At 36.5% G+C, this 27,743-nt stretch overlaps 1 protein-coding gene across 10 annotated transcripts in view; it reads left to right on the forward strand.

Annotated features, from left to right (window-relative positions):
- The window catches only part of KIF13A (kinesin family member 13A), a 262,629-nt gene that overhangs the window by 184,249 nt on the left and 50,637 nt on the right, over window positions 1–27,743 (forward strand). For 6 of the 10 annotated variants that reach the window (XM_074207196.1, XM_074207200.1, XM_074207201.1 and 3 more), the window contains exons 15-21: window positions 665–751; window positions 845–1,011; window positions 3,880–3,996; window positions 20,681–20,894; window positions 23,695–23,857; window positions 24,571–24,711; window positions 26,671–26,820. In XM_074207196.1, the coding sequence (XP_074063297.1) occupies window positions 665–751; window positions 845–1,011; window positions 3,880–3,996; window positions 20,681–20,894; window positions 23,695–23,857; window positions 24,571–24,711; window positions 26,671–26,820 (1,039 nt within the window). The remainder of the gene's footprint in view (window positions 1–664; window positions 752–844; window positions 1,012–3,879; window positions 3,997–20,680; window positions 20,895–23,694; window positions 23,858–24,570; window positions 24,712–26,670; window positions 26,821–27,743) is intronic. The other 4 variants (XM_074207202.1, XM_074207204.1, XM_074207205.1 and 1 more) reach the window with 1 other exon arrangement.

Genomic DNA, 27,743 nt, shown 5'->3' on the forward strand with positions numbered 1-27,743 from the left:
GGCCATTTAATCCACTGCTTGAAGTTATAAAGATGACAAAATGGGATTAAAGAGTTTAAATGATCCATCTAAGGCCACACAGGCAGCTAGTGGCAAGTTTGGGATTCACTCTTTTCTCTCCAAATAAATGCAAAACCTCTATGCATTCATAGCATTCAGTGGAATTCTGTAATAAGGAGGATAGGTAGGGCTTTACAAGCTATTTCTTTATGGGGAATTCAAGCAACAAAATTTGCAGACCCTTTACAATTGTCATTCAGAGAATCAGCTACCCTGTGCCAAGCAATGTGCTAGGCACTGGGAATACAAATTTAGGAAGGCTGGAAGGAAAGAATGAATGAAAGAGAAAAAGTTAAAAAACAAGAGAAAAAGAAAGGAGAGACAGAGACAGACAGAGAGAGAGAGAAGAAAAACATTCCCTGCTCTCAAGGAGCTCACAGCAGAATTAGAAAACCAGTATGCTGTTGCAAATGAGATATACAAGAAGTCATCACAAATTTCCTAAGGGGTTTATGAAGCAAAGTACTTTTTTTCGGTTATGCCTTGCATCCTTTGCTTACAGTATAGAATTTAAATTTCAGTCAAGTTTCAGGCCATGTTTAAAATATATCTATGGTCCCTTTGGATGTTGGACTCACTACCCACCCCATTTTCTTTTTTTCAGGTCCTGTGTGAATGGAACACTCGTGTGTTGTGCCACTCCATTGTGGCATGGAGATAGAATCCTATGGGGGAACAACCACTTTTTTAGGTAACATCACTGTATTCGTGGGGTTTTTTTTTTTCAAAAGCATTTTCATTGTCACTGATTTTAGATACTAACAAGTTGGTGTTTTTTTAATAGAATAAATCTACCTAAGAGGAAACGACGAGATTGGTTGAAAGACTTTGAAAAAGAAACTGGTCCACCAGAACATGATCTGGATGCAGCTAGTGAAGCTTCCTCAGAACCAGACTATAATTATGAGTTTGCACAAATGGAAGTTATTATGAAGACACTGAATAGTAATGGTAAGAAGTCCATGAGTCAAAAGACATTAGTTTTCAGATTGTATTTCTCTGGGCCATTTTTTTTTCTCACTTTGATAGAACTGATCTCAGTGATGGTGAGTTTCAATGCCATTTTGAAATTCAAAATTTCTTATTTTCTCTTGTTATTATATTGTAATCACACTGAAGATATCCCATGATAATTTTGATACTCTTATATACCAGCAAAAATAGAGGGCTATGAGTATAGTAACTTCCACCCCCATATAGTGGATATGACTAAGTTGACCCAAGCTCTGAAATGTTGAAGTGTTGAATGGAATGCAATAGAACTTCCAATTTTGAACCCAAGTCATCACTGTACTGTATCATTACCAAGTCCAAAAAAACTCTCATCTAATAATTTCAAACAATCCATTGAGAAGGCTAGAAATTTTAATATTTTTTTCCCTAGGAATTGGGGAATTGTAGTACAGTAAGACTAAGATGGAACAGATTCCTAATACATATGAACTCAGGGTACCTCTTACAAGACCAGAGAAGAAAGGTCAGGAAACTTACTGATCTTTTGAAGACTTTTGCTTCTCCAGTTTTTCTCAGACCTTTTGGGTAAGGCTACCTCAAGTGTTTTTTTCTTTAAAACCTTTCTTTTTGATAACTTTTGCAACCCTTTCAACCTCATATTGAAGTTCTCCCTTTCCCTTTGTCCAAAAACCAGAATATTTTTTATAACATGTATTTATTTGTTTTTATGTTGTGCTTTTCCCCCTTTAGAAAGTAAGCTTCCCTGAGGGCCAGAAACTTTATGTTTTTGTATGCCTCCTACACATTAAACATTTAATAAATATGAATTTAATTTAATTAAACTCTTTACTGTATTCTAAATAGATTCTTTTCTTCTATATCCTACAAAAATATTCTTTTTCCATTTTTCTGTAATCTAGCTCTTGATTCCTGATTGTGAAAAAGCTTAAAAGCCTGTATTAGCAAACTAGGAAAATTTTCATAGTGCCCCGTAACTATAAGCACTTTTGCAAGAACCACCTTGCCTCCTCCCTCTTCTTAAACTAAAACAGATCCCATAGACTAACAGAAAAATGCCTTCTGAGGTTAGTCAAGTCTTTTCTACCAGTTCAGGAATTTATTTTGATCTAAGATCCCTCATGTATACCATGAAAGACCCAGAATCCCTGGAAAGTACTTTGGGAAGCTCTGGAGCAAGTATGAATGTGTAGGCTTTGCTTTTGGAGACAACACTTAAAATTATACTTTGTTAATTTTCATTTTTCTAGTAGATTTTCCTACTTCATTCTCTATGTTCATCTTGGTGGAATTTGAACTAGGTAAAGGATGATTGTTCTAATTTCAGACATAGCAAATTGGAGTTTAGAGGCACACAAAAAACTTTGTTTTTATTTAACATCTATCCTTTCATTCTCTTTTAGGGATAGTTTCATGGATCCCCATTTAAGGTGGTAAGAAGTGTAAAGAAAGTGACATAAAAGTGAGCAGGAATTTTAACAGTTTGTCTTGAAAGAATGTAGTGAAAAATATTAAATAGAGAAGAAAGGAGAGAGTAACAAAGCAAAGGAATCTCTAATTTTCTTTCCTGAAAGGTATTCTGGAACAAGATGACTACCTGGAAGAGCTTGAGAAAGCAGTTCAAATTGATGTTTAGTGACATCAAAATCTAATTAATGGGGTCATTCAAGCAACATTTCAAAACAAGTTCTTCTTTGGAAGCCTCAGGTTATACATGTTGGGACAAAACAGGATACAGGGTGTGAGCTTAGAGGTAGAGGAGTTCCTCCAGGTCAAAAAACACTCAGAAAGAGTGAGCGTTATTAATGTTCTAACAAAGTTTATGGGATTCCATCTGTCCATATCATATGAATTTTGTTCTCAGAATATAGAATTATAATTAACATAAGTCAGTGACTGACTTTCATGCCTTTTCACAAGATATGTATTGAACCCCAAGAAACCATTTCTCCTTTTTACTCCCCACTGTTTTCTAACTTCTTTTCTGAAGACCAGATCACAGTAAGTGGTTGCTGTTATGACTCATAGTATTAAAGAATCAGTTTTAGAGTTGGAAGAGCTTTTGAACACTACCCCTTCATTTGTTCTTTCACATGGTGTATCATGGAACATTTCTGTGTTGTGCCATTTCCTTGTGGTATGGAGTTGGAATCCTATTGAGATATAACAACTGCAATTACAAGAAAGGGCCCCTTCATTTTACATGTTAAGAAACTGAGACCCAGAGACATTAATTTTGTATCCCGAAAACTGAACTTAATATGTTTGTTTATGGATTAATCAATTTCCCCCATCATTAAATCTAGACTAGATTGTCTAAACCAGGTCAAACTCTCTTACCATTCACTATTCCATGGTAGTGTTCTCCTTCACTTTCTAAAATGCTTAGAAGTCCTTGTTAATTATTTAAAGACCAGTACAAAATTGGGACAAAGCATATTTAGAAATATAACTTAGAACAATGGTAAATTAAAATTTAATTCATAATTGTTCAGTTTACATACTGCATTTTAAAAAGAGATCTGTTATATAAATCAAACTGTTCTGTCCTCTTATCTAAATAATTCCAAGACCCTGTCATCCCAAATTACTTTATACAACTCTTTTCAACCTTAAGCTGAAAGCCATATTAGTACTCAGTGTATAATAGATTGTCTTCTAAATTCCTTTGGATTTTCAAATATTGACCATATCTTTTACAAAGTCATACTCCAATTCTCAATTTACCCAAGCCCCAGTGATAAATGAATATCTTCTTTCCCCTCAATCTGAAACCATTTACTGTGGTGAAACCATTATTGTTTAAGTGACTCATTGACACTCACTGTGGTTCAACTCTACTACCAGGTGGGTTCCCGATAAACCTGTATTCCTGGTGGTCATCCCGGTGGTGGTCCTATCTGAAGATATTCTTCCCACTCATGTGGCTTCAGACTGAGCTCCTACACAAACGCTGGGATAAAGGTTTTTTGTTGATCTGCCTTTGCATGGCAGAGCATGGCTATTTTTTGGCATTGTTGTCAACTGATGCTTGAAATGTGTGTCTTGGCAGGATTTAACAACTTTGATTAGGAAAAAGCTAGAAGCTATGTGCCTGAAAAGCTGCTCTGCATTCTAGATTGGGGGATTCTTTAAAAATATTTCTCCCATCTCTTCCAGCACCATTTTTATTATTACTCACTAAAGGTTTTGTTACATGAAATTAGTTTCTCTCAAAACTGGAAAATATTATTGGTGGTGTAATAACCAATACTCTACTAAAGAAGTCCAGTGATGCCTCCTCATGGAGGTGACTTTGGTTTTTTCTTATTAAAGATATTATTTGAGTTTTACAATTCTCCCCCCAATCTTACTTCCCTCCCCGCCCCCAACGGAAAGCAATCTGTCAGTCTTTACTTTGTTTCCATGTTGTACATTGATCCAAAATGAGTGTGATGAGAGAGAAAGGAAGAGACAAAAAGTCTAAGAGATAACAAGATCAGACAATAAGATAACTGGGCTTTTTTTTCTAAATTAAAGGGAATAGTCCTTGAACTTTGTTCAAGCTCCATGGCTCTTTATCTGGATACAGTTGGTATTCTTTGCAGACAGCCCAAAATTGTTCCCGATTGTTGCACTGATGGAATGAGCGAGTCCTTCAAGGTTAATCATCACTCCCATGTTGCTGTTAGGGTGTACAGTGTTTTTCTGGTTCTGCCCATCTCACTCAGTATCAGCTCATGCAAATCCCTCCAGGCTTCCCTGAAATCCTTTGAAAGCTTCTTGAAAGTCATGTTATCAGAGTACAACCTCTTCAGGATGTACCAGTCTTGAAAGACTTTTGAGTATAGCCATGTTGATCAGGGTCTAGTCCAAATGAAAGAGACTTGGACAGAAAGGTTTGCTGTAAGGTTTTGAATTTCACTGACCACAGCTAAGAGTTGTGATTTTCATTGATATTAAGGGTGCCTACCAGAATGATATCTACCTGTTCTTGAAGACTTAATGTAGTCCTGTAGCTATTATTCCTACAGAAAATATTGATGCATCAATTCAAAAGACAATGCTTTTAAGTAATTGCCATGTCTCCAAGGAGATGCCTATTCCAGTACTAGGCTTTCATAGTATATTTGATAGGCTCTTTGGAGTAATATTGATTAAAAGCAGATTCATTTGAACTATATAAATAAATTATAACAAACTTTATATTTAACATAAAGTAGTGCCTTCTTTCCTCAGAACTCAGAACAATAAACAATTACAAATGTATTGTCCTAAAAACCTTCATAAGAAAAAATGGTATTTGGGAGGAATTTCACTACTACCATTTTACAAATAGGTATGCTGACAGCAAACAAGTGACTTAATAAATACCATGGTATAATTCCATTTCAGAAAACACATGAATATTTAAAAAAAGCTTTCTAGGGTCCTACAACTTTTCCTATGATCTTGTACTTTCTCCTAGACTTCTGCTTGTTAACTTTTACCCAGAATCTGTTTTGTTTAGTCTTTTTTTCATTAGTTCTGGATTGCTGTATTTTCCAGTGTAAATGTTTCCTTTCAATCTCTCTTCCCCACAAATTTTGCCACTGGTTGGACAAATAGGTCAATTCAGGTTACAGGGTGTGAGCTCTGATGTAGAGGAGTTCTTTCAGGTCGAAAAACACTCAGAAAGAGCGCATTCCTGAGGAAAGCCATTTTTTAGTTATATCCTAGGAAAAACAAAAGTTTGAAAATAGATTAGTCCTACATTTAAATGCTATTCATTGTCTCTCTTCCTATAGCACCAATCACTTTGATATTACAGCCCAAAATTTTATAGACAATTATACTAACCTAAAAACGCATTCAAGAGAAAGGGAATGAAAGGAAGTAGTGAAGATAGGAAGATAGCATATGATCTCCAGAGATATGATTTTATGTCATATAAGAACAGGCTGAGATTTTTTCAGCCCCGTTCAGTGTCAGGGACCCACAATCCCTGAAAAGATTTCCTGTATAAAATAGTCAGTCCTATTATAAGGATTGACCATTAGTAAACTACTTTGCAAACGAACAACTTGAAGCACATGCAAAAGAAGGTGTTTCCAACTTTATTTCAGCAAAGCCAGAGTAGAAGTCTTATGCCTATAACTGTCAGTATGAGTACATTTATGGAGAGAGTACATGCAATTTGTTCCCTTGGCCCCTGCCTAAAAGCGCTTTTGCTGACGTAAGGAAGAACATTCAAGCCATTGATTCCTTAATAGTAATAATATTGATATTATTAATAATAATGTCTATCGAGGGCTTTGTAATTTACAAAGTGGTTTACATGCATAACTTTACTTTTATAATGACTCTGTGTGGTGGGAATCAGGAGTTTTTACCTTTATTTTATTCATAAGTAAGCTGAGAATTAGGGAGATTAAGTAACTGATCTCCTGTTGCAGAGTAAAGAGCAAAATTGAATTAATTCTAACTATATCCAGTTTTTTACCATCATATTAAAGCTGTAAATATAGAAAAGTGGGGGGGTGGTAGCAAGTTATGTTTCTTCTGAAAGTACTGCTCACCCTTTGTATGAGATTAGTTAATTCATTTGCTTCTACACTGATAGAAAATAAGCTTTAAAAAATTTTGAATTATTTCTTTAATTTTGAATCTACTAGCTAAATATGTGGTATGTTCAGATTGCAGTATTTATCTACACAGGCATTCTTCAAACTCATAAGCAAATTTTGTTCTAGATTTTTTATAAATTAGTTTTCTAAACATTTTTCTATAGAAATTAGTTCTTAGCCCAAAAAATCCTATTTGCAGCTGAAATGAGACAAGATAGATTATTTAATCATTTCCTTCAAAGCCAGGAAAATGTGAACCAAAAATAAACCCAACTTAGAAAGCAGACATCTCAGTTCTGGCTAGAATTATACATTGGTCTAGAATAGGTGGCTCTTTCATCAGAACAGGACAGGATAGAAATGGAATTTAGTATTCTTATTCAAATCTTTGGCTCATTATAGTAAAATGGCAGTCATAAAAATTCTACTCACTTAGAATTTAGTTATCCTACTTAGATTGAATTTAAGTTTGACCATGCTTTTTATGAACAAGTGCTTTGACAAATCAATTTCTTGTATAAGCATTATAGTAAGGCACATGTTTAACCTATTTAAGTGGGGGAAAAAAACCTGCTTTTAGAGTTTTTATTGAAATTTACTTTTTTGTCATGTAAACAGATGCTTGTAATTACAAGTTAATCTTATCTACTTTGAAAGCAAGCCTGATGAAGAATAACAACATTTGATTAGTACTTAATTCAAAGAATTTTATTTATTAAACAAATGTCCTTTTTTTTAAAAAATGCTGCAAAAAAATTGATTCTCAGGTAATTCAGACAAATCTTCTGCCCCATATAATTTAGATATTACTAATAAACATTTTTATTCTGTACATAATATTGTACTAAATACTAGAGAAAATTATATGACAGTTCCTGTCCTAAATGACATAAAAAACTAATTTTGTGTGTGTGTGTGTGTGTGTGTGTGTGTATAAAGAGAGAATAGTATACATAAACTAATTTATAATACTAATATAAAACTACAATACAAATGAATCTAAGAATATAGGAACACCAAGCAAGATTCTTATTGATTGGATCAGGGAAGACTCCCTGAGGACCCAGCAGTGGAGTTTTGCTTTGAAGGATTAGTAAAAATCCATTTAATTAAATTGAGAGGAGATGGTCATTTCAGACCTTAAAAATAGCAGAAACAAAGACTCATTGTGGGAAAATATAGGAATATGTATGAAGGACAGCAAGTAGACCAGGTTGACTTTGAGATAAGATTAGACAGATAGAATGACACCGTTTTATAGAAAACTGAGTACTAAAGCCTCAGACTTACTTAATAGATCAAAAGAAGTCATTGAAGAATTTTTAAAAAGTGACAATGACCATATCTATAAATAATTGAACTTATGAATAGGAACTCTTTCATCTTTGCCTTTGTATTTAAGGTTCCTGGTAAGTAGTAGATGTGTTAATTGAATTGTATTTGTGAGAAAAAAATAAATTGGAGTACAATGAAAATATATTTGGGAAACTGGTAAAATGTTAGCATTTTAAAATATGGCCAATGGGAGAATTTGTTTTTCTCAGCCTTGCATATTTATTACAAGGATTTTATTTTTTTTTCTCTCTTTATCATGGGGGAAAAGGAGAATATAGAAGGGAGGATATGAGTAAGGTAGCCCCCAAAAAGGAAGAAAATAGAAAAATAAAAGAGTGTCACTGGAACATTTTCAACATGCAGAACAGAAGAAAGTCCAGAGCATCACAGACATAGGATAGTTTTGAATTATGTATTTTAAAAGACAAGCCAGGGGCGGCTAGGTGGCACAGTGGATAGAGCACTAGCCTTGGAGTCAGGAGTACCTGAGTTCAAATCCAGCCTCAAACACTTAATAATTACCTAGCCATGTGGCCTTGGGGAAGCCACTTAACCCCATTGCCTTGAAAAATAAAAAAAAAAAATTAAAAAAAAGACAAGCCAGGAAAGCCAGGAGCAGCTAGGTGGTACAGTGATACACTGGCCCTGGAGTCAGGAGACCTGAGTTAATTGCCTAATTGTGTGACCTTGGACAAGTCACTTAACCCCATTGCCTTATAAAAACCAAAAATAAATTTTTTAAATAATGAAAGACAAGCCAGAGAACATGTTTAGGGTTGAGAGATGGAATGCCTTGTTCATGGAGCAGCAAGGAGATCAATGCCACTGAACTAAAGAGTACATGGAGAGGAAGGGATTAAAGTGTCAGATAAGAATCATCTATTTCTATTTCTAGTGCTCAACTGAGGCCAATGTGGACTCAATTAACGGTTCCTGCCAACTTGTATTGTCCAGAGGCTGAGGAACTTGAATACTCATGGTTTAGACTCCAACATTGACCACTTTTGGTGTGTGGAGCATTGCTCAGAGCATTGAAGCCTGCCAAACAGTACTGAAGTTGATGATTGAGCACCAGAGTGGAGATAAAGATCTTATAAAAGGATGAATGAAAGTCCCTTTTCTAGGACTTAAGAAGGTTGTTTGTTTATGAAACTGGAAGATTGAAGTCACCTGAGGGATGGGAGAAAATAGTTGGTAGCTTGAGACCATTTGTGTTTAAGGAGATGAACATTCCAGGTTTACTGGCCTCAATGGACCTGGATTGGCTTTCTCACACTTTCTCACAACTCTCTCCTCATTGGCTTATCTCCTTAGTGATATGGTGAAGAACAGAACCATTTCCCATCCAAATATTTCTATAGAAGAATAGTTTGACAGTGAGGGTACAATCGTATAAAACACCTAATTATATAGAAGACGGCTGTCCATGAAGATTCAAGTCAAGTCCAGAACAGCCAATGTGTCAATTGTCATAACTTCTTAGCCCCAGAAGGGATGGAAAGGATTTTAGAGCAAGTCTTTATATAGTAAGCAATGATGAATTGACAGAGTGTATCATGGTGAGGTATATAGTGCCACCCCAGTGACCCCATTCTCAAACTTTATATGATGGAGGGATCCTGTACATAGTTCACAGACTGGTATTTTACCCACAGAGCCAAGTTAGACTATTTTCTGTTGAATAGAACCAGAGATCTAGTGTGGAGACAGACTACTGTCATCAAAGCATGGGACCAGATGTAACTGTCCCCCATGTCCTCTGTGACTATGGTCCTCATTTGAGCAGATGATCACCTGACAACATGATGTCATCCTGAATGGTCTAGTAAAGGCTATCAGAGTGCCAGAAACCACTAAGGTTCAAACAAAGCTGACTGTTCCAGGGCTTGACCTAATGATTCTCAGTCTGCTGTCAATCATAATATTGTTTCTTTCACTGATACTACTAAAACTGAAACTTGACTTTTCAAACAGTCATGACTGGAAAAATTAAAAAATATCAAATAGTCTACAAAGCATCTGGTCCACGAAGGCTACAGAGGGTATAACACAGTGAATAGTAGGACTCTGGAAGGCTGTACTATCTAAGCTGAAAATTTAAAAGTATGAAAATCAGCTGAGAAAAATGAATGGCTTGAGATTTAATAAGGTGAAGCAGAGATCTTCATATCAAGCACAATAGTATAAGACTAATATACAGAGTAAATATAAATTAAAGAGAATAGCAAAATATAAATATTTTTATCTTAATCTAAGAAGTGGGGAGTTGGTTTTCCTTATATAGAGTTTTTATAAATGTTTAATTGTGTATCGTTTATATTATACAGATATAAATGATATTTTGTGTGTGTGTGTGTGTGTGTGTGTGTGTGTGTGTGTGTGTGTAGAGATTGAAAATGTGTTTCCCAGGGGCGGCTAGGTGATGTAGTGGATAAAGCACCAGCCTTGGAGTCAGGAGTACCTGGGTTCAAATCCAGTCTCAGACACTTAACAATTACCTAGCTGTGTGACCTTGGGCAAGTCACTTAACCCCATTTGCCTTGCAAAAAACTAAAAAAAATGTGTTTCCCACCTTGTTTTATTATTGATCCTTATTCATTCAAAAAGAAAGCTCTTAGGTGAATTGTCATACTATGGTAATATTTACATATATGTGTTTGAAAGAAAGGCAAACTATATAATAGATATTCATAGTTTCATGTACAATTCTCCTTTTCTGTTCTACTCTTAAGTATGAAAACAGTTATTTTAGTTGATGTTTGTTAAGATCAGAATTTTTAAAAGGAGACAAAGAAAGGAAACTTGTTATGAGATTATTAAAGTAACCCAGATAACTGGTGCCTTAGTAGTATGGTAGTAGTTAGAAACAAGGTGAAAGATTGGTTAATTGATTAGATTAAACTAGAAAAGAAAGAATAATAAATAATATTGAAGTTTTCAGCATAATTGTCTAGACAATACTACTAATAGGAAATGATAAAGTCAGAAATAAGAATAAATTTTAGACATTCAGTTGAAGGTGCTAGTGGATTTTTTTGTGTGTTTTTATGGACTCTTTCTCAAAATAATGTTTTGAATGATATAAAATAAAATAGAGCATAGAGCAGCTAGATAGCATAGTGGATGGAAGTGCCTTCCAGGAATCAGCAAATTTGGCCTTAGGCATTTACTAGCTGTGTGAACCTGAGCAGGTCCCTTAACCCAGTTTGCCTCAGCTCTCTCATCTGTAAAATGAGTGGAGATGGAAATGGCAAGCCAACCAGTATCTTTACCAATAAATCTCCAGTGGAGTCACAAAGAATCAGATATGACTGAAACAACTCAACCAAATATAAATCCTTTCTTGGAATAATGTTTTAAAAGGCATAAAATAAAAGATATGATTAGAAAGGAAATAAATTATATTTAACTACATATATAATTTGATTTCTTCCAGGTTCATGAACCCCTTTCATGCACCCCCAGGATAAAAATCCTTGATCTAGGGAGAAATGTCCTTTAAGGACAGCTGAAAATATGTTACTGAAGGTTGAAATCTCAAGGTCAGGACTTGAACTGTAAATTTGAGAGTCATCTGCATTAGGCTGATACAGAAAACACTGTAAATGAAAGTGATTTCTAAGGAGAAAGAGCATCAAAAGAAGTGAAAAGGGTCAAGGAAGATACATAGGAAACAAACACTTTCAAGGGCTAGGTTGAAAAAACACCAGTAAAGAAAGCTGAGAGGGGGTGATTAGAGAAGTCAGTCAGTCATAATCAAAAAACATTTATTAAGCACCTGTTGAACTATTCAAAATCTAATAGAATAAGAGGAAACAAAAATAGTATGGTATCTCTAAAATCTAAGGGGACAGAAAATATACAGATAGGAATGGTCAATCATGTCTATTACAGAGAAATCAAGAAGGAAGAGGATTGGAAAAAAAGGCATTAAATTTGTTCATTTGTTTTGTTTGTTTGTCTATCCTTCATTCTTATGAAGATCATGACATCAGAGGAGGTGGCCATAACAAACATGTGAATTGGATTTTAGTGGGGGGAGGGATGGCGGGGATACTGTGCTAAGTCACCAGCCCCACTTTCTCCTCCAGAGCCATCTGGGTCCAGTGGCCAACTGTGAATCAAGATGACTGGAGGTAACCCTAGATGTGAGGCAATCAGGATTAAGTGACTTTCCCAAAGTCACATAGCAAGTTGGTATCAAGCATCTGAGGCTGGATTTGAATTCCTGTCCTCCTGATTCCAAGGCCAGTGCTCTATCCACTGCACCAACCGGCTGCCTTTGACATTAGATTTAGTGGTTAAGAAGATGTTAATGATTTTTGAGAGTATGATTTCATTAGAATCATGGGAATGAGCACCTAATTGCAAGGAGTTGAGAATAGACTAAGTGAGAAGGTGGTACTACAAATTAGAGATTTTTTTTAAGAAGTATGGCTCTAAAGAGGACAGAGAGATGATTGTAGCAGGATGAATGGAAGAAAAAGCTTTCCTCTTTTTTAAGTATTTAGGGAACTGATTAAATTGATAGGAATATAGAAGGAATCATAACAAAAGGGGGAGAAATTAAAGATGTATAACAATGCAGGTATGATTTCTGGATCAAGGACTTAGAGGACATGGGGTCAGGAGAAGATATTAAAAGTTTAGGTAAGGGGTGGCTAGGTGGCATAGTGGATAAAGTACCGGCCTTGGAGTTAGGAGTACCTGGGTTCAAATGTGGACTCAGACACTTAATAATTACCTAGCTGTGTGGCCTTGGGCAAGCCACTTAACCTGTTTGCCTTGCAAAAACCTAAAAAAAAGTTTAGGTAGAGATATTAACCTTATCAAGAGGGATAAGGATAATTTTTCCTTTCAGAGAAGAGAAAAAGAAAAGAGAATAAGTAATGATTTGAGATTTTTTTCAAGAGTTTATATTCAGTGAATTGAATCTCAAAGAAATAGAAGATTGATCTAAATATGGAGGGAGAGGGCAGGAAAATGTTTGCACCCATACTAATCTAAGGAATGAGATAGCCTATCAATAAGAATAAAGATCTAGAGTGTCAGGGTAGAGCCAAGATGGCAACAGGAGAGGTTTGTCTCTTAGGTGCTCTCAATCAAAACTTATAAGCTAAGGATACTAACTAAATTTTCGAGAGACAGAATCCACAGAGGGATGCAATGAGACAGTTCTCCAACCCAAGGTAACCTGGAAAAGAGCAGAAAGGCTCAGCTCCACAGAATTGGAGGGATAGCCTGCCAGAGCTAAGGAACCTCAGCCTCCTGGAGGCAGCCCCAGGGCTGTGAGCTGTGGCAGCAAGAGCAGTCTCCTGATCTACACTCCAGGGAGCACCAGGCACAACCTGGGGGATCAGCAGGGGTACCTCTTCCAGAGCAAGCACGTGAAGCTCAGCCCTCAGGGCACACAGCGAGCAGCATGGCCACAGCAGTCCAGATCCAGAAATGGGAAGCAGGCAGAGCTGGAAAGCAGGAACCCCCAGGGCATGAGTGCTGAGCCTAGGGAGGGGAGGGGAGTGGAGAGAGAGACTGTTGAGCTCTGCTCTCTGTCCTTGGAACAGGACTCTGGGGTTCTGACCACATTCAGATCCTAATCACAGTCTAGGCCCCCTATAGAACAGCAGGGTCCCCCCCACCTCAGCCCCATGGCAGAGGGGTGTGTTTATGGTCACTCAAAAACCAAGAGGGAAGACAGAGCCTCACACACTCAAAAGCTTAGGAAGCACCCCAAAACCAGGCACAGGCTAGAGAAATGAATAAGCAGAGGAAAAAAGAGGAACACCATTGAGAAATACTTTGCCTGTGATCCCAAGAAGGATCAAAACACTCAATCTGAAGATGAGGAAATCCAAGCTCCTGCATCTAAAGACTCCAAGAAAAACAGAAACTGGGCTCAGGCTATGACAGAGCTCAAAAAAGACTTTGAAAATCAAGTGAGGGAGATAGAAGAAAAATTGGGAAAAGAAACGAGAGATGCAGGAAAAGCATGAAAACGAAGTCAGCAGCTTAGTCAGCTTAGTCAAGGAGATCCAAAAAAAATGCTGAAGAAAATAACATGCAAAAACCATTATAGGCCAAGTGGATAAAACAGTTCAAAAAGTTATTGAGGAGAAGAATGCTTTAAAAAGCAGAATTGGGGGCAGCTAGGTGCCATAGTGGATAAAGCACTGGCCCTGGAGTCAGGAGTACCTGGGTTCAAATCCAGTCTCAGACAATAATTACCTAGCTGTGTGGTTTTGGGCAAGCCCCTTAACCCCATTTGCCTTGCAAAAACCTAAAAAAAAAATAATAATAATAAAGCAGAATTGGCCAGATGGAAAGAGATAAGAAAGCTCTCTGAGGAAAACAAATCCTCCTGACAAAGAATGGAACTGAGGGAGGTTGCCAATTTTACCAGAAATCAGAACACAATACTTTAAAAGCAAAAGAATGAAAAATTAGAAGAAAATGTGAAACATGTCATTGAAAAAACAACTGATGTGGAAAACAGATTTAGGAAAGATAATTTAAAACTTATTGGAATACCTGAAAGTCATGACCAGGAAAAGAGCCTTGACATCATTTTCAAAGAATTAATACAGGAAAATTGCTCTGATATCCTAGAAGCAGAGGGCAAAATAGAAATGAAGAGAATCCACTGATCCCCCCCAGAGAAAGAGATCCAAAAAACAACCCCCAGGAATATTATAGCCAAGTTCCAGAACTCCCAAGTCAAAAAAGAGAATATTACAAGCAGCCAGAAGGACACAATTCAAATATCATGGAGCTGCAGTCAGGATCACACAGGACTTAGCAGCAACTACATTGGAAGCTCGTAGGGCTTGGAATATAATATACTGGAAGTCAAAAGAGCTTAGAATGCTGCCAAGAATGAACTACCCAGCAAGGCTGAATGTCCTCTTCCAGGGAAAAAGATGGACTTTCAGTGAACCAGGAGAATTTCAAATATTCCTTTTGGAATGGCCAGAGCTGAACAGAAGGTTTGATCTTCAGATAAAGGACTCAGGTGAAGCATGGAGATTGGAGGAGAGGGGGAAAATATGAGGAACTTAATGATGATGAACTGCATGTATTCCTGTATAGAAAAATGATACTGATAATACTCATATGAACCTCATTTAATAGAGCAGATAGAAGGAGCTTTTATAGATGAAGCATAGGAGAAACCTGAATTTGAAGATACATTGTGGTATAAAAATGGAGTCAATAGATAAAAGGGAAATGTAATGGGAGAAAGAAAAAGAAGAGGAATAGGATAAAATATTTCATATAATAAGATTTTTCTTTATTACAATGAGCTATTGCAATGATATGAAAGGGGGGAAGGCAAGGGGGAATGAGGGAATCTCTGCTCTCATCAGAGGTGGCTAGGAGAGGAAACAGCATACACACACACACACACACACACACACACACACACACACACTCAATAGGGTATAGACATCTGGAGCAAGGAGAGAAGGGGACTGGGGAAGGGGCAGGGTGTGACTGATGGAGGAGAGGATGGACCATGGGGGGAGAGTGGTCAGATATAACACATTTTCTTTTTTACTTCTTGCAAGGGGGTGGGATTGGATGGCCTGTCCAGGACCATAGGGCTAGGTGGATGCTGGGCCTAAGGGGTGGTATGTGGACTCGGGGCCTCTTGGCCCCAGGGCCGGGGATCTGTCTGCTGCACCACTCAGCTACCCTACAGCAGAGTCAGAGTGAAAGGAGAGAGAAAATATAGTACATGGTAGTGGAGAAGTACAAATGGAGGGAGTTGCGATCAGCAATGGATGGTGGAAAAATATGGAAGTAACTTTTGTCATGGACTTATCATGAAGAATGTGATCCACCTGTGACAGAGCTGGTGGTGTTGGAACACAGACTGAAGTACAATTTTATTATTATTATTTGGGGGGGGGGGTTGCAGAGCAAATGGGGCTAGGTGGACTGCCTGGGGCCACACAGCTTGGTGATTGTTGGGTGTCTGAGGCCAGATTTGAACCCAGGTGCTCCTGGCCCAAGGGCCATTGCTCTGTCTACCACCCAGCTGCCCCTACTACTATTATTATTATTATTATTATTATTATTATTATTATTATTATTTTTTTTTTTTGGTTTTTGCAGGGCAGTGGGGTTGGGGTGGCTTGCATGGGGTCACACAGCTGGGTGATTGTTGGGTGTCTGGGGCTGGATTTGAGCTCAGGTGCTCCTGGCTCCAGGGCTGGTGCTCCATTCACTGCACCACCTGGCCATACTACAATTATTGTTGTTGTTATTATTATTATTATCATTTTCCTTTTCTTTTAATTTTAATTTCTTTCTCTCTTCCCTTTACTTTATCTCTATTTGGGGGGAAGGGGGGTATTATGTTTGCTCTTCAACAAGAATATTTTAGTAATGTATAAAAAAATTATTTGCACAAAATAAGGATAAATAAATTTTAAAAAAGAATAAGGATCTATCTAAAGCCCATCACTTCAGGTAGTATATGAAAAAAGATGTATAAAACACCATATATTTGAAGTCTATGAAATTTATTCAGTTTTGTGATTTTTTTTCCCCCAAAGATATTCAACAATCCACAAATGCTGAGATTTGCTGAAGGCTCAGTATTTGAAATTTGGGAATGTTAAGTTGTCTGGTGGGTCTGGGATTGTGCAACTGTGACTAGTAAATCATTGAAGTGGGACTTTTGGGAGAAAGAATGCATTTGGGGCAAGTAAAGTCAGTGAGGAGGAAAATGGGTTCAAAGAACTAGAAATCCCAATGAGAATAAAGTCACTTTAATGTGACTAATGATGGGAGTCATGGAGGTGAAATGAGAGAAGGCTGGTATAAGAAGGTAAATTTTTCAAACAGCACTATCTTCAGGGGGATAGAGTTCAATGAAGTCATGATGTCTAAGGTGTAACTATTAGAATGTTTCTAAAGTGTAGTGAAGGAGGATGTCAATAGAATTGTTAATGTTGAAATTTTCTGTGGTTGACATGTTAAATGGATTCCTTAACATGAATATTGAAATCCCAGAAAATGATGATAGGAGGCAAGGAGTGGGGGGGATAAGGTGTGAGGACAGAGACTATGAATCAGGTACTAGTCATTATGAGATTTGAGAGAGTGACCTAGAGATAGATAGATGACAGCATCAAGGTTTGGTATGGCAAATGCTACAAATGGATTACATGAACATTAAAAGAAGAGAGGTTCTGGAAAGATGATGTCTAGTCTGTACATGGCTCTCGAGAGCAAGGAATTTGCTTCAACTTCTGGCCTTATAAGTCAGACAAAGGAAGAGATGGCTGCAAATGAGATGTTATTCTCAAAAGAGAGCCAACTTTCAGTTACTTGGAGGAGTTTGCTGCCTGACAACCTAAGGAACAGTGCCAGAAACAGAACAAAAATCTGTATACATTTATAGATCTGACCAAGGCCTTTGATACCATTAGTCATGAAGGTTTATGAAAAATTATATCAAAATTTGGTTGCCCAGAGAACTTCATCAGTATTAGACATCAATTTCATGCCTAGGTTCTGGATAGTGGAGTGCTCTCAACATTTCCCGATCACCAATGAAGTGAAACAAGGATACATCCTTGCTCCCATACTTTTTAGCATGATATTTTCAAGCTGTGTTATCAAACTTCACTAAACATGACATCAAGGTCAACTGTTGCACTGATGGCAAATTCTTCAACTTGAAAAGGCTACAAGCCAGTAATTGAACTGTGTTTCTAGCAGCTTTTAAAATTTTCTCTTTGATTTGGGAGTTTTGGAATTTGGCTATAATATTCCTGGAAGTCTTTCTTTTGGGATCTCTCTCAGGAGGTGACCGGTGAATTCTCTCAATTTCTATTTTACCCTCTGCTTCTGGGATCTCAGGGCATTTTTGCTGTATTATTTCTTGGGAAATGAAGTCTAGGCTCTTTTCCTGGTCATGACTTTTGGGTAGCCCAATAATTTTAAAATTATCTCTTCTGGATCTGTTTTCAAGGTCAGTTGTTTTTCCAGTGAGATAGTTCACATTTCCTTCTAATTTTTGACATTTTTGGAAGAATTTTATTTCTTCTTGATTTCTTGCAAAATCATCAGCTTCCTTTAGTTCCATTCTGCATTTGAAGGAGTTAATTTCTTCAGAGAGTTTTTTTAAATCTCCTTTTCTAGCTGGGCAATTCTGCTTTTTAAGGCATTCTTCTCTTCATTTGCCTTTCGTTTTGCTTTTTTCATTAGTCCTAAACTGGTTTTTGACATATTATTTTCTTCAGTATTTTTTTTTGTATTTCTTTCACCAAGCTGATGATTTGGTTCTCATGATTTTTCTGCATCACTTTCATTTCTCCTTCCAATTTTTCCTCCACCTCCCTTAATTGCTTTTCAAAGTCTTTTTTGAGCTCATCCATAGTCTGAACCCATTTTCTATTTCTCTTGGAGGTTTTGGATACAAGAAGCTTTGATTTTTGTAGTTATCTGAGTATGTGTTTTGATCTTCCATCAGACTAAAGTAATTCTCTATGGTCAGATTCTACTTTTTCTGTTGTTTACTCATTTCCTCAGCCCAAGATTAATTTACAGCACTTCCAAGGCTTTGGGTTTTTGGTGTTTTTTGGATACCCCACTGGGACCTTTATTCCTCCAAGGTCTTATACTCTCTTGCTTGTGCTTTGATAAGTAGATGACCACGACACTTCCTCCGCCCTGGAGCTGTAAGGAGGAGCCCTACTGGGCTATCTTAGTATGGAAGCCCAAACTGCAACCTGGATCTGAGTGTGGGCAAACAGCAAAGTCCTGTCCCCAGGGAGAGCAGAGAAATTTTTGCAGTCTCCCCTGACTCCCTTACCATCTGTGGGCTGTGTTCTGGAGGTGCAGGCTGGTTTCCCCTGATTCTCGCTGCAGGTTCTGCGGCCAATGCTCCCTCACTCCACACTCATTCTGGTGTATCAGAATTCTCTTCCTGGACCCTTCAAGCTGTTCCCAGGCTCTGCTGTGACCAGGGCTTTTTCCAACTCCAGGTCCTGGTGAGATACACTTTTCCCACAGAGCTTCTAAGTTATCTTGGACTGGGAAAATGTATCACTCAGTCTTTCTGTGGGCTCTGCCCCTCTAAATTTTGACTAGAATCATAATTTGATGGCTTTTGGAGTTTTAGGGGGATGGAGTTTCCAGGAAATGCTGCTTTTGTGCTGCCATCTTGGCTTTGCTCCACAAATAATATTTTTATGGCAAATAGTATTAGGGAGAAGAGTAGCATTATTTTACAGGTTTTTGAAAATCCCCTTAATATTTGGCCCAATAGAAGACAACTGGATTCTCATCTACTTTCACATTCATTCTTTTGAAATAATGGAAGAAAATTCTGCCTTACACAGATATGTAGTTAGAAAAATGGGAGTACTTAAATAGCCTTTTCACATAATTATGGATAATCTTCTTTGATAATAAATCAGAATTCAGCAACAGGAAATTTGTTTTTTTTCCTTTCTTTTTTTTTTAAGTTTTTTTGCAAGGCAGTGGCTTGCCCAAAGCCACACAGCTAGGTAATTATTAAGTGTCTGAGGCTGGATTTGAACTCAGGTACTCTTGACTCCACGTCCGGTGCTCTATCCACTGCGCCACCTAAAAGCCCCAAGAGGAAATTTCGTAAAAATTAGTTACAATGTTGGGGTGGCTAGGTGGTACATTGGATAGAGAACCGACCCTGGAGTCAGGAGTACCTGAGTTTAAATCCAGCCTCAGACAATAATTACCTAGCTGTGTGGCTTTGGGCAAGCCACTTAACCCCATTGCCTTGCAAAAAAAAAAAAACACTAAAAAAATTAGTTACAATGTGGGATAAAAAATCAAATTAATAAACTTTTCTTACTCTCTTACATAAGTCCATCAATCTTATAGTTTCAATGGTTCACTTTCCTCATACCTGAATTTGATTCTTCTGATTCCAAACCACTAGCCACTGTGCTATCTAGCTATCCTGGACACTAACTAGTGACCAATAATAGCCTATTCTTAATAATTAGCTGTAAAAGAGCCCCCTTAGACCTCATTAGCTACTAAAACCATTGAGAAAAAAAATTCTTTCTTTTCTTAGCCTTATTAAACTGGTTTGATTTTTCATCAGTTGTTCAGATTTGTGTTGATGAACTTGGGCCCTATCTTGCAGCCTTTTGTTGTTTAGTAAAGAAAAAACTCAAAGATGACTTGGTTCTTCAAACAACAGACCATAGTGTTTAGGGAAGCCTTTAACTGCTGGGAAATGGCCTGCTTGCAGTCATATAAATTTTTTTTTAATGATTTGTGTATTTCAATTCACATAAGGCAAGTTTGAAGATTGAGATTTGTGGTTAAAATTAGCTGTTCAAATTGTGTAGAATGATTCTAGATCTTGGAAAGTTTGCATTCACAACCAAGTTTTTTGGTTTCCTTTTTGCCTGTTTCACAATTCTCTACCCCATTCCTGAGACTATTCATAAAGCATGATCATCTGTTTTCTATTATCTATTTCTATATCTAAATATTGGAGGTACTCATCAAGATGGAGGAAGTCAAAGAATTGGAAACCATGAAAATTTTTGTCTTGACAGGGGCATGGGACACATAAAATGTCATTGCAAGAGATAGAATGTATTAGTGAGAAAAGTGAGGGACTTTTTTAAATTCTAGGTACTAACAGAAAGCCAGATTGCTGTAGTACAGTACCTGCTTTGACTTCATTTGTCTCACATACCTGTTCTCTTGCTTGACAGACCCAGTTCAGAATGTGGTTCAGGTTCTGGAGAAGCAATATTTAGAGGAGAAGCGGAGTGCCCTGGAAGAGCAGCGCATGATGTATGAGCGTGAACTGGAGCAGCTGAGACAACAGCTATCTCCTGAGAGGCAACACCAGAACAGTGGCACTGACCGGCTCACATTCACAGGACACACAGCTCAGCAGAAGGTGACCTTGTGGGCAGAGGAAAGGTAAAAGAATAATAACCTTTGAGAAGTAGTGCTTTCCCATGATCTTCATATATAGAAAGGGAATGGCAGAAGGGGACATTACTAGAGACAAGCTTAATTTTTTTGTTGATGTTATTGCTTTTTGGGAGGGGAAAGGTAGATGTTGACATCTATTATTTCTGGTAACATTCTTAAGTGTATTATGAGTGTTAAATGGTCAAGACAAAGAGCAGAGCCTGCCAGTTAAGAACGCACTTTAGTGTAAAACTGCTCTCCTTCTCCTTTTCCCTCCTATTTTCAACCGTGATTGACTGTTTTAATGTAATGGTTCATCTGGTGTGTCTTATTTCAAGTGGAAATAGAATAGCATCAGATTTTCTTGACTTGAATCATGACCAAGAAGAGCTATTAAAACATTACTTAACCTAAGACTAAAATTTAAGTTGATAAAATTTTCTAAAATTCAGAAACATGGTGCCATGATCAAGGACTCTAAATGTGAAGACAGCTTATGAACTCTGGAAATTTCTCAGTATTTAAATTATGACAATATCATTCTAAGGAAACCTGATGGGGGGGGGGGGGAATAAAAGTGTGTAAAGAGATAGAAGTGAGTTTACTCTGCTGAACTCTAATTTTGAAAAGAGATGTACCAAAAATTGGAAAGGACAGAACAGATAATGTAAAATAAGCATGTAAAAAGTTAAACATTATTTAGGAAAACATCACAAATTCAAAAAGCATTATAGCATAATCCAAGTCAGTTAAATGTTATTATGCACTGGAGTCAGGAGGACTAGAGTTCAAATTTGGTCTCCGATACTTAGTAATTGTGTGAACCTGGGCAATTCACTTAACCTCTTTGCCTCAAAAAAAAAAAAAAATGAACATTAAAAAAACCCAGAAGGGATAGGTCCTAGGACATATTATCAAGGATGTGGAAAAAGTGAAGTGAGCTTATAATGAAAAGGGGGGGGGGGACAGGTCCTAGGATATATTATCTGGGATGTGCAAAAGTGAAATGGACTTGTAATGATAGTGATAAAAGACTAAGATACAAAATAAGCTAATGCGTCAAAAAATATGAAGTACAAAAAAGGTGTGTTCAAAGCAAGGAAAGGACATGATTTCCAAAGATTTTGGTTTGAGTTTTGGCTCTGCCAATATTAATCATGAGTAAGTAATTTAACCTCTATGAACCTGTTCTTCAGAGTTAGCATGGCACAGTAGACAGAGACTTGACCTTGGAACCTGGAAGACCTTCATTCAAGTCCCATTTTTGACACATAGTTTTATGACCTTGAACAAATCACTCAACCTCTTGTTTACTCTAGGAAAAAACCTAAAATTATAAAGCACAGGAAACATGCCAACCTGAATTAATAGTGGGAATACTCACCTGGGAACTCTCATACTAATGAAATCACAGTTTCAGTCCCTAACCAAATCCTACAAAACTACTTTAAACAGTAAATGGAAATCACAAGGCATTGATTTCAACTCAGTATGACAATAAATATTAAAACCATCTGAGCCATCCAAAAATGCAGTGGACTATTTCATGAGGTTATATCCTCATCACTCAGTAATTTCAAACACCATTATGGACAGTTCTACCCAAAGATATTTGGATTAGGTGACCTTTTATTTTTCTCTCAAGGTTAATATTCTAAAAGAGACATTCTAGACCAGAAATAATGTATGAGCAGAAATTGTAAGACAGGTTCACCTGACATTGAGGAGTACACTAGAAATAAAAACAAAATTTTAGTGTTAAAAGGTAGATCTCCTATCCAAGCAGGAATGCTTCAACATCAAACAAGTGATCATCCAACTTCTTCTTAAAGACTCTTGTTGTTGGGGGACTGGCCATCCCTCAACAGGAGATATTATCCTTTAGGATGGTTTTAATGATTATGGTGCTTGCTTTTTCATAATAAGCCTAACTTACACATTCGCTGTCTATGACTTCTGCCTGTACGAATTTCTGTAGCCAAGCTAAATAAGAGTAATCTTTCTTCCACATAAAAAGCTTTTGAAATATATAGAATGTTATTGTGTCTCTGTCAAATATTCTCTTTATGGGTTCATATAGAAAAGCAGTGGGAAATAAGGCAATAGAATTGTTTGGCTTCTGAAGGGTCTTAAATGCTAGGCATTATCTTGTGGGCACTAAAACACTGTTGATGATTTTTCAAAATATGAGTGAAATAATCAGAGCATCGTTTTCATAAGGAAGTTTGAGAACAAAAAGTGACTAAAGGCAAGAAGACTACTTCAGAGCTTTTGCAGCAGGCCAGTAGGCTATGGTGATCCCCTGAATTAGAATGGTGGCATTTTTTAGTCACAAAATAAAAGATGGGAGCCTAAAGTCAGGAGGACCCAAGTTCAAATTTGGCCTCAGATGCTTGATACTTTGTAGCTGTGTGACCTTGGGCAAATCACTTAACCCCATTGCCCACAAAAAAATAAACAAATAAACAAATAAATGAAATAAAATATGCACATTTTCAAATAGTCTTTCAATATTTAGATGAGAATTTTGTATGATTCATTTCTGATTATCTCCTTTTTATCTTTCCACCAGACATATAGTGCTTAATCCTTGACAGCATTTGTCTGAGAGTCAAATTCTTGTTGACTGTTCATTCATACCAAAGGACTGAGAGACAGAGAAATTTACATCATGGTCTTCAGTTAATTCACTCCCTGAATTCATTCTTAGATTGTAGAGAATTGGTTTTCTTCTGTTTTTTTTTTATTGTAGCAGTTTCTAAGCATAATTGTCAAATTTTCTCAAATTTTTAATCTATTCTTTTAGAGATGAGCTTTTCCGGCAAAGCCTAGCAAAATTACGAGAGCAGCTAGTGAAAGCCAACACCCTGGTGAGGGAAGCAAACTTCTTAGCTGAGGAAATGAATAAGCTCACTGATTACCAAGTGACTCTTCAGATCCCTGCTGCAAATCTCAGTGCCAACAGGAAGGTAAGAGGTGCCAATTTATAAAGAAAATGAGAGTGAAGTGAGAAGGATGGGAAACTGTATTAAAGTAGAAAAGCTGTTAACCCAAAATATTATTAAAAGGGGACATTGATGATAATCACAACTAATGATGTTTGTTTACCTCACATCTACATCTAAGATTTTCAACCATGCATGTTTAGTTTTTAAATAATGTTCTTGGATCTTTTTGTCACCTAAATTAAATCTGTATTTTAAAACTGCCCCATTGAAAATAATTATAGTTTTCTCTTCCATAAATTTTATTTTCTTGAATTTAGGTATTTGTGTTATGTATTAAAAATAGAACTTTTATAATAAAGGCTAGTGGTGACTATAGTGTTCACTATCTCTCTTTTTCAGTGACCTTCCAGGTGTGTTAGCAACATCTAATCCCTTTAAATCTCTTTAAGAACTGGATGAGCATCTACTCATTTGTGTCCCTCCTTAAACTGAGCAATTGCCTAAATAATTTCTACAGATTTAGATATGATTTGGATTTTTTGGAGAGATTTGATTTCTCTGCCCTTGGATTTAAAGAGAGTTTTCTTTCCCTCGGAGAAATTGTTAAAGTCTCATCATATAGTTGTCTTCTAGCCTACATGCTGGAAAGAAAGATTCTGGGTGGGAGTTTTCTTACCACTGGTAATAATATCACTTAAAGAATTCATCTTTGTGTGTGTATATGGGTAAAACAGAGGGGTGCCATAGTGAGTGAACCAGCAATTCAAGTGAGGAGAAAAGGCAAAAGCACCCAAGTGTGGAACATTGAGAAACTGGAGAATAAATTGATTGACATGAGAGAACTCTATCAAGAATGGAAAGAGAAGGTTCCTGAGGTAAGGAAACCAAATCATGCAGTAGCACTTTTTAGCATTTAAAGCATAGAATTAAAATTACAAAAGTGTCTGAAAAAAATGTGTGTGTGCATAAATGTATAGGTGTATATGTAAGTGTGTGTACATATATGCATATATGTTTGCCTACTTTAAGCCCATTGTTCACACAGGATTGCTTTTGTGGACACTTTGAAAAGTTAACACTCAGAAAAGAAAACTATCATATAAAAGTGACATTAAGAGGAGCACAAGACAAATTCGTAATATCTCTAAAAATATGAGCTACATTTTATTAATAATTATTAGTAGTAATCCTAATCAATGAGTAGTAATAGCTGAGATTTAAATGGCATTTTAAGCTTTGCAAAGTGCTCTTTATATCATATTTTATTTGAACCAAAAAACAAACTTATTAGGTATAAGTGTTATTATCCCTATTTTTTTGATAAGGAAACTGATGATCAGAGAAATTAAGTATATATGTCTCCATAATCTTATAGTTAAGTCATTGTTCTGGACAATTTAAAACTATATTTTCCTGTTCTTGTGTCCAAGCTTTATCTATTACACTGAGTACCTAAATTTTAGTTTTGTTTTAATTAAATTGTTTTCTATTTACAAATTTCTTTCCCCACCCCAAAAAAAGAAAAATAAAATCCTTGTAATAAATCTTTAGCATCAGATAAACTAAATTTCTGCATTAACCATGTTACAGAAATATGCCTGAGTCTACACAAGTCCGACATTTTTATGTCAGGAGAAAGATAGCTTAGAATTCATCCCCTCTGAAGTTATGGTGGTCATTACATTGTTCAGAGTTGACTAAACCTGATTTTTTTTAACTTACTTGACTGTATCTCTATTACATGTTTAGAGTCAAATGCAATAAAACAAAACCAGTTTTGTTTTTCATATTTTTTTATAAATCCTGGAGAAGATTCCTTCTGGAGGTAGAGAGCAATTTTAACTAGCAGGATTTCAGTGCCTATAACCAGAGTTGTCCTTTCAAGTTACTAGACAGGAGGTTAATTTGGCAATGTTGTAATGGAAGTAAAAGATGATGTGCAAGTTAGCATCTGATAATTAGCAAAATTCCTAGCTGATTAGTAGGTACTTAATAAATGTTTATTGAACAGAATATAGAAGAAACTGTTTGATAAGTGCCAAGAGCACTGGTTCTAAAGTCAGAATACATGGTTCTGAATCTCAGGTTTGCTCCATATGACCTTAGGCAAGTCACCTACCCTTTCTGGGCCTCAGTTTCTCATCTCTAACATTAGGGAATTGCACCAGGTTCTATTGCAGTTCTAAATTCTGTGAATCTACAGATAATCATAGAGGGAAAGGGTTAGGAAAGGGAAGCAGAATATAGCAAATTAAAATGAAAGATTAGGTAATAATTAAAGAGTGGAGGGGGAAAGTATGCTGAGTTTGGACTCAGGAGAGCTGGTAGAGATTCTACTTCTGCCTAGCTAAGTGAGTTTGGGCAATTTTCTTGCTCCCTTTAAATTGAATAGATTGGATTAGATAGATGACCCTAAGGTCTTTCTATAAACTTATAATGTTTAGTTATTAGTATGGCTTTGTCTGCCTTCATCTTCACCGTTTTCAGAAATTATCAAGTGAATCATGTAGTATTACTGTTTTAATGACTGAATTGACTCATCTTTCATTATTATTATTAATATTATAGTTATTATTATTGCCCTAGAAAAACCTCTTTAATAAATCTTTTCTAACAAGAATAATATTTATATAATACTTTAAAGTTTTCAAACTACTTTATAAATATTATTAAGTTTCATTCTCACAACAAGTCTAAGAAGTAGGTACTGTTGTTAAAGAAGGAAGGAAACCAAGGCAGGGAAAATGCTGGAAGCTGGATTTTCCTGACTCCAGGTCCAGTGCTCTATCCACCAATGCCAAATATTGCTCACTTCTGTTTCTTTCTCCCCCAAGGTAAAGAGACTCTATGGTAAACGAGGGGACCCCTTTTATGAAGCACAAGAAAACCATAACCTAATAGGTGTGGCTAATGTCTTCCTGGAGTGCCTTTTCTATGATGTGAAACTTCAGTATGCAGTCCCCATCATTAGCCAGCAGGGGGAGGTAAAGACAAAGCGATGTTGATTTGCTACATTGTGATTTGTTTTAAATGCCTTAACAATGAGTGTTTTTTAAACATTTTTCATCATATATATTATTCTTGGAAGAAAACTAGAAATTTGAATGAATAACCTAGACTGTGAAATCATTGTGCCTGGGCCATAACTTTTTTTTTCAATTATCTAAGAAAAATTATATCAGGTATCTCAATTATTTTAGTTTTCCTTTTTTCTCAGTTTTCAGGATTAAGATATTACTATAAAAATATTTAGAAAGAAACATTTTATTTTTCTAACTTTCAGACTTTTTTCACCTGAGCAGGAAGTCCTTTAAAATTTGACTGTCCTTTGTGAATTCTTTCAAGAACTTTTATCTCAAAGTTTTGATTTCTTTTTCTCCTTTCCACTGTATGCTTGAAGCCCAAGGAATATCTCAATCTGAGGTACAGTAGAAACTTTGGGAAAAGATCAGCAGGCTTTAAACTTCTGAGTATTTTGAGAAGCCAGTTTAAAAACTCTCCACTGCTGTTGTTTTTACTAATACAGCTATTTTGGCCAATTTAGTTATAGTTTTCAACCATTCCCATAGTATGCTGAAATTCAAAGTAGTTTTATTTTACGCATTTCACTAATTATATTCTTTTCATCATTAATTTGAGTAACATTTGTATTTCCTACCCTTTCAATAAATGAAAACAAATTTTAGTATTCAAATTTTAATCTGGGCAGCTTGGTGGCACAGTAGACAGAAGCTGGGCCCTGGAGTCAGGAGGACCTGAGTTCAAGTCAAGCCTCAGATACTTATTAATTTTTAGCTCTATGATCAAGAGCAAGTCACTTAACCTCATTTGTCTCATCAAAATAAAAAAAAAAGTCCTTTGACTCCCCAACCATAACTACTATACCTTAGTACCCTATCAAAGTGAT

Source organism: Macrotis lagotis, chromosome X, assembly GCF_037893015.1.
Source record: "Macrotis lagotis isolate mMagLag1 chromosome X, bilby.v1.9.chrom.fasta, whole genome shotgun sequence".
Lineage (NCBI taxonomy): Eukaryota > Metazoa > Chordata > Mammalia > Peramelemorphia > Peramelidae > Macrotis > Macrotis lagotis.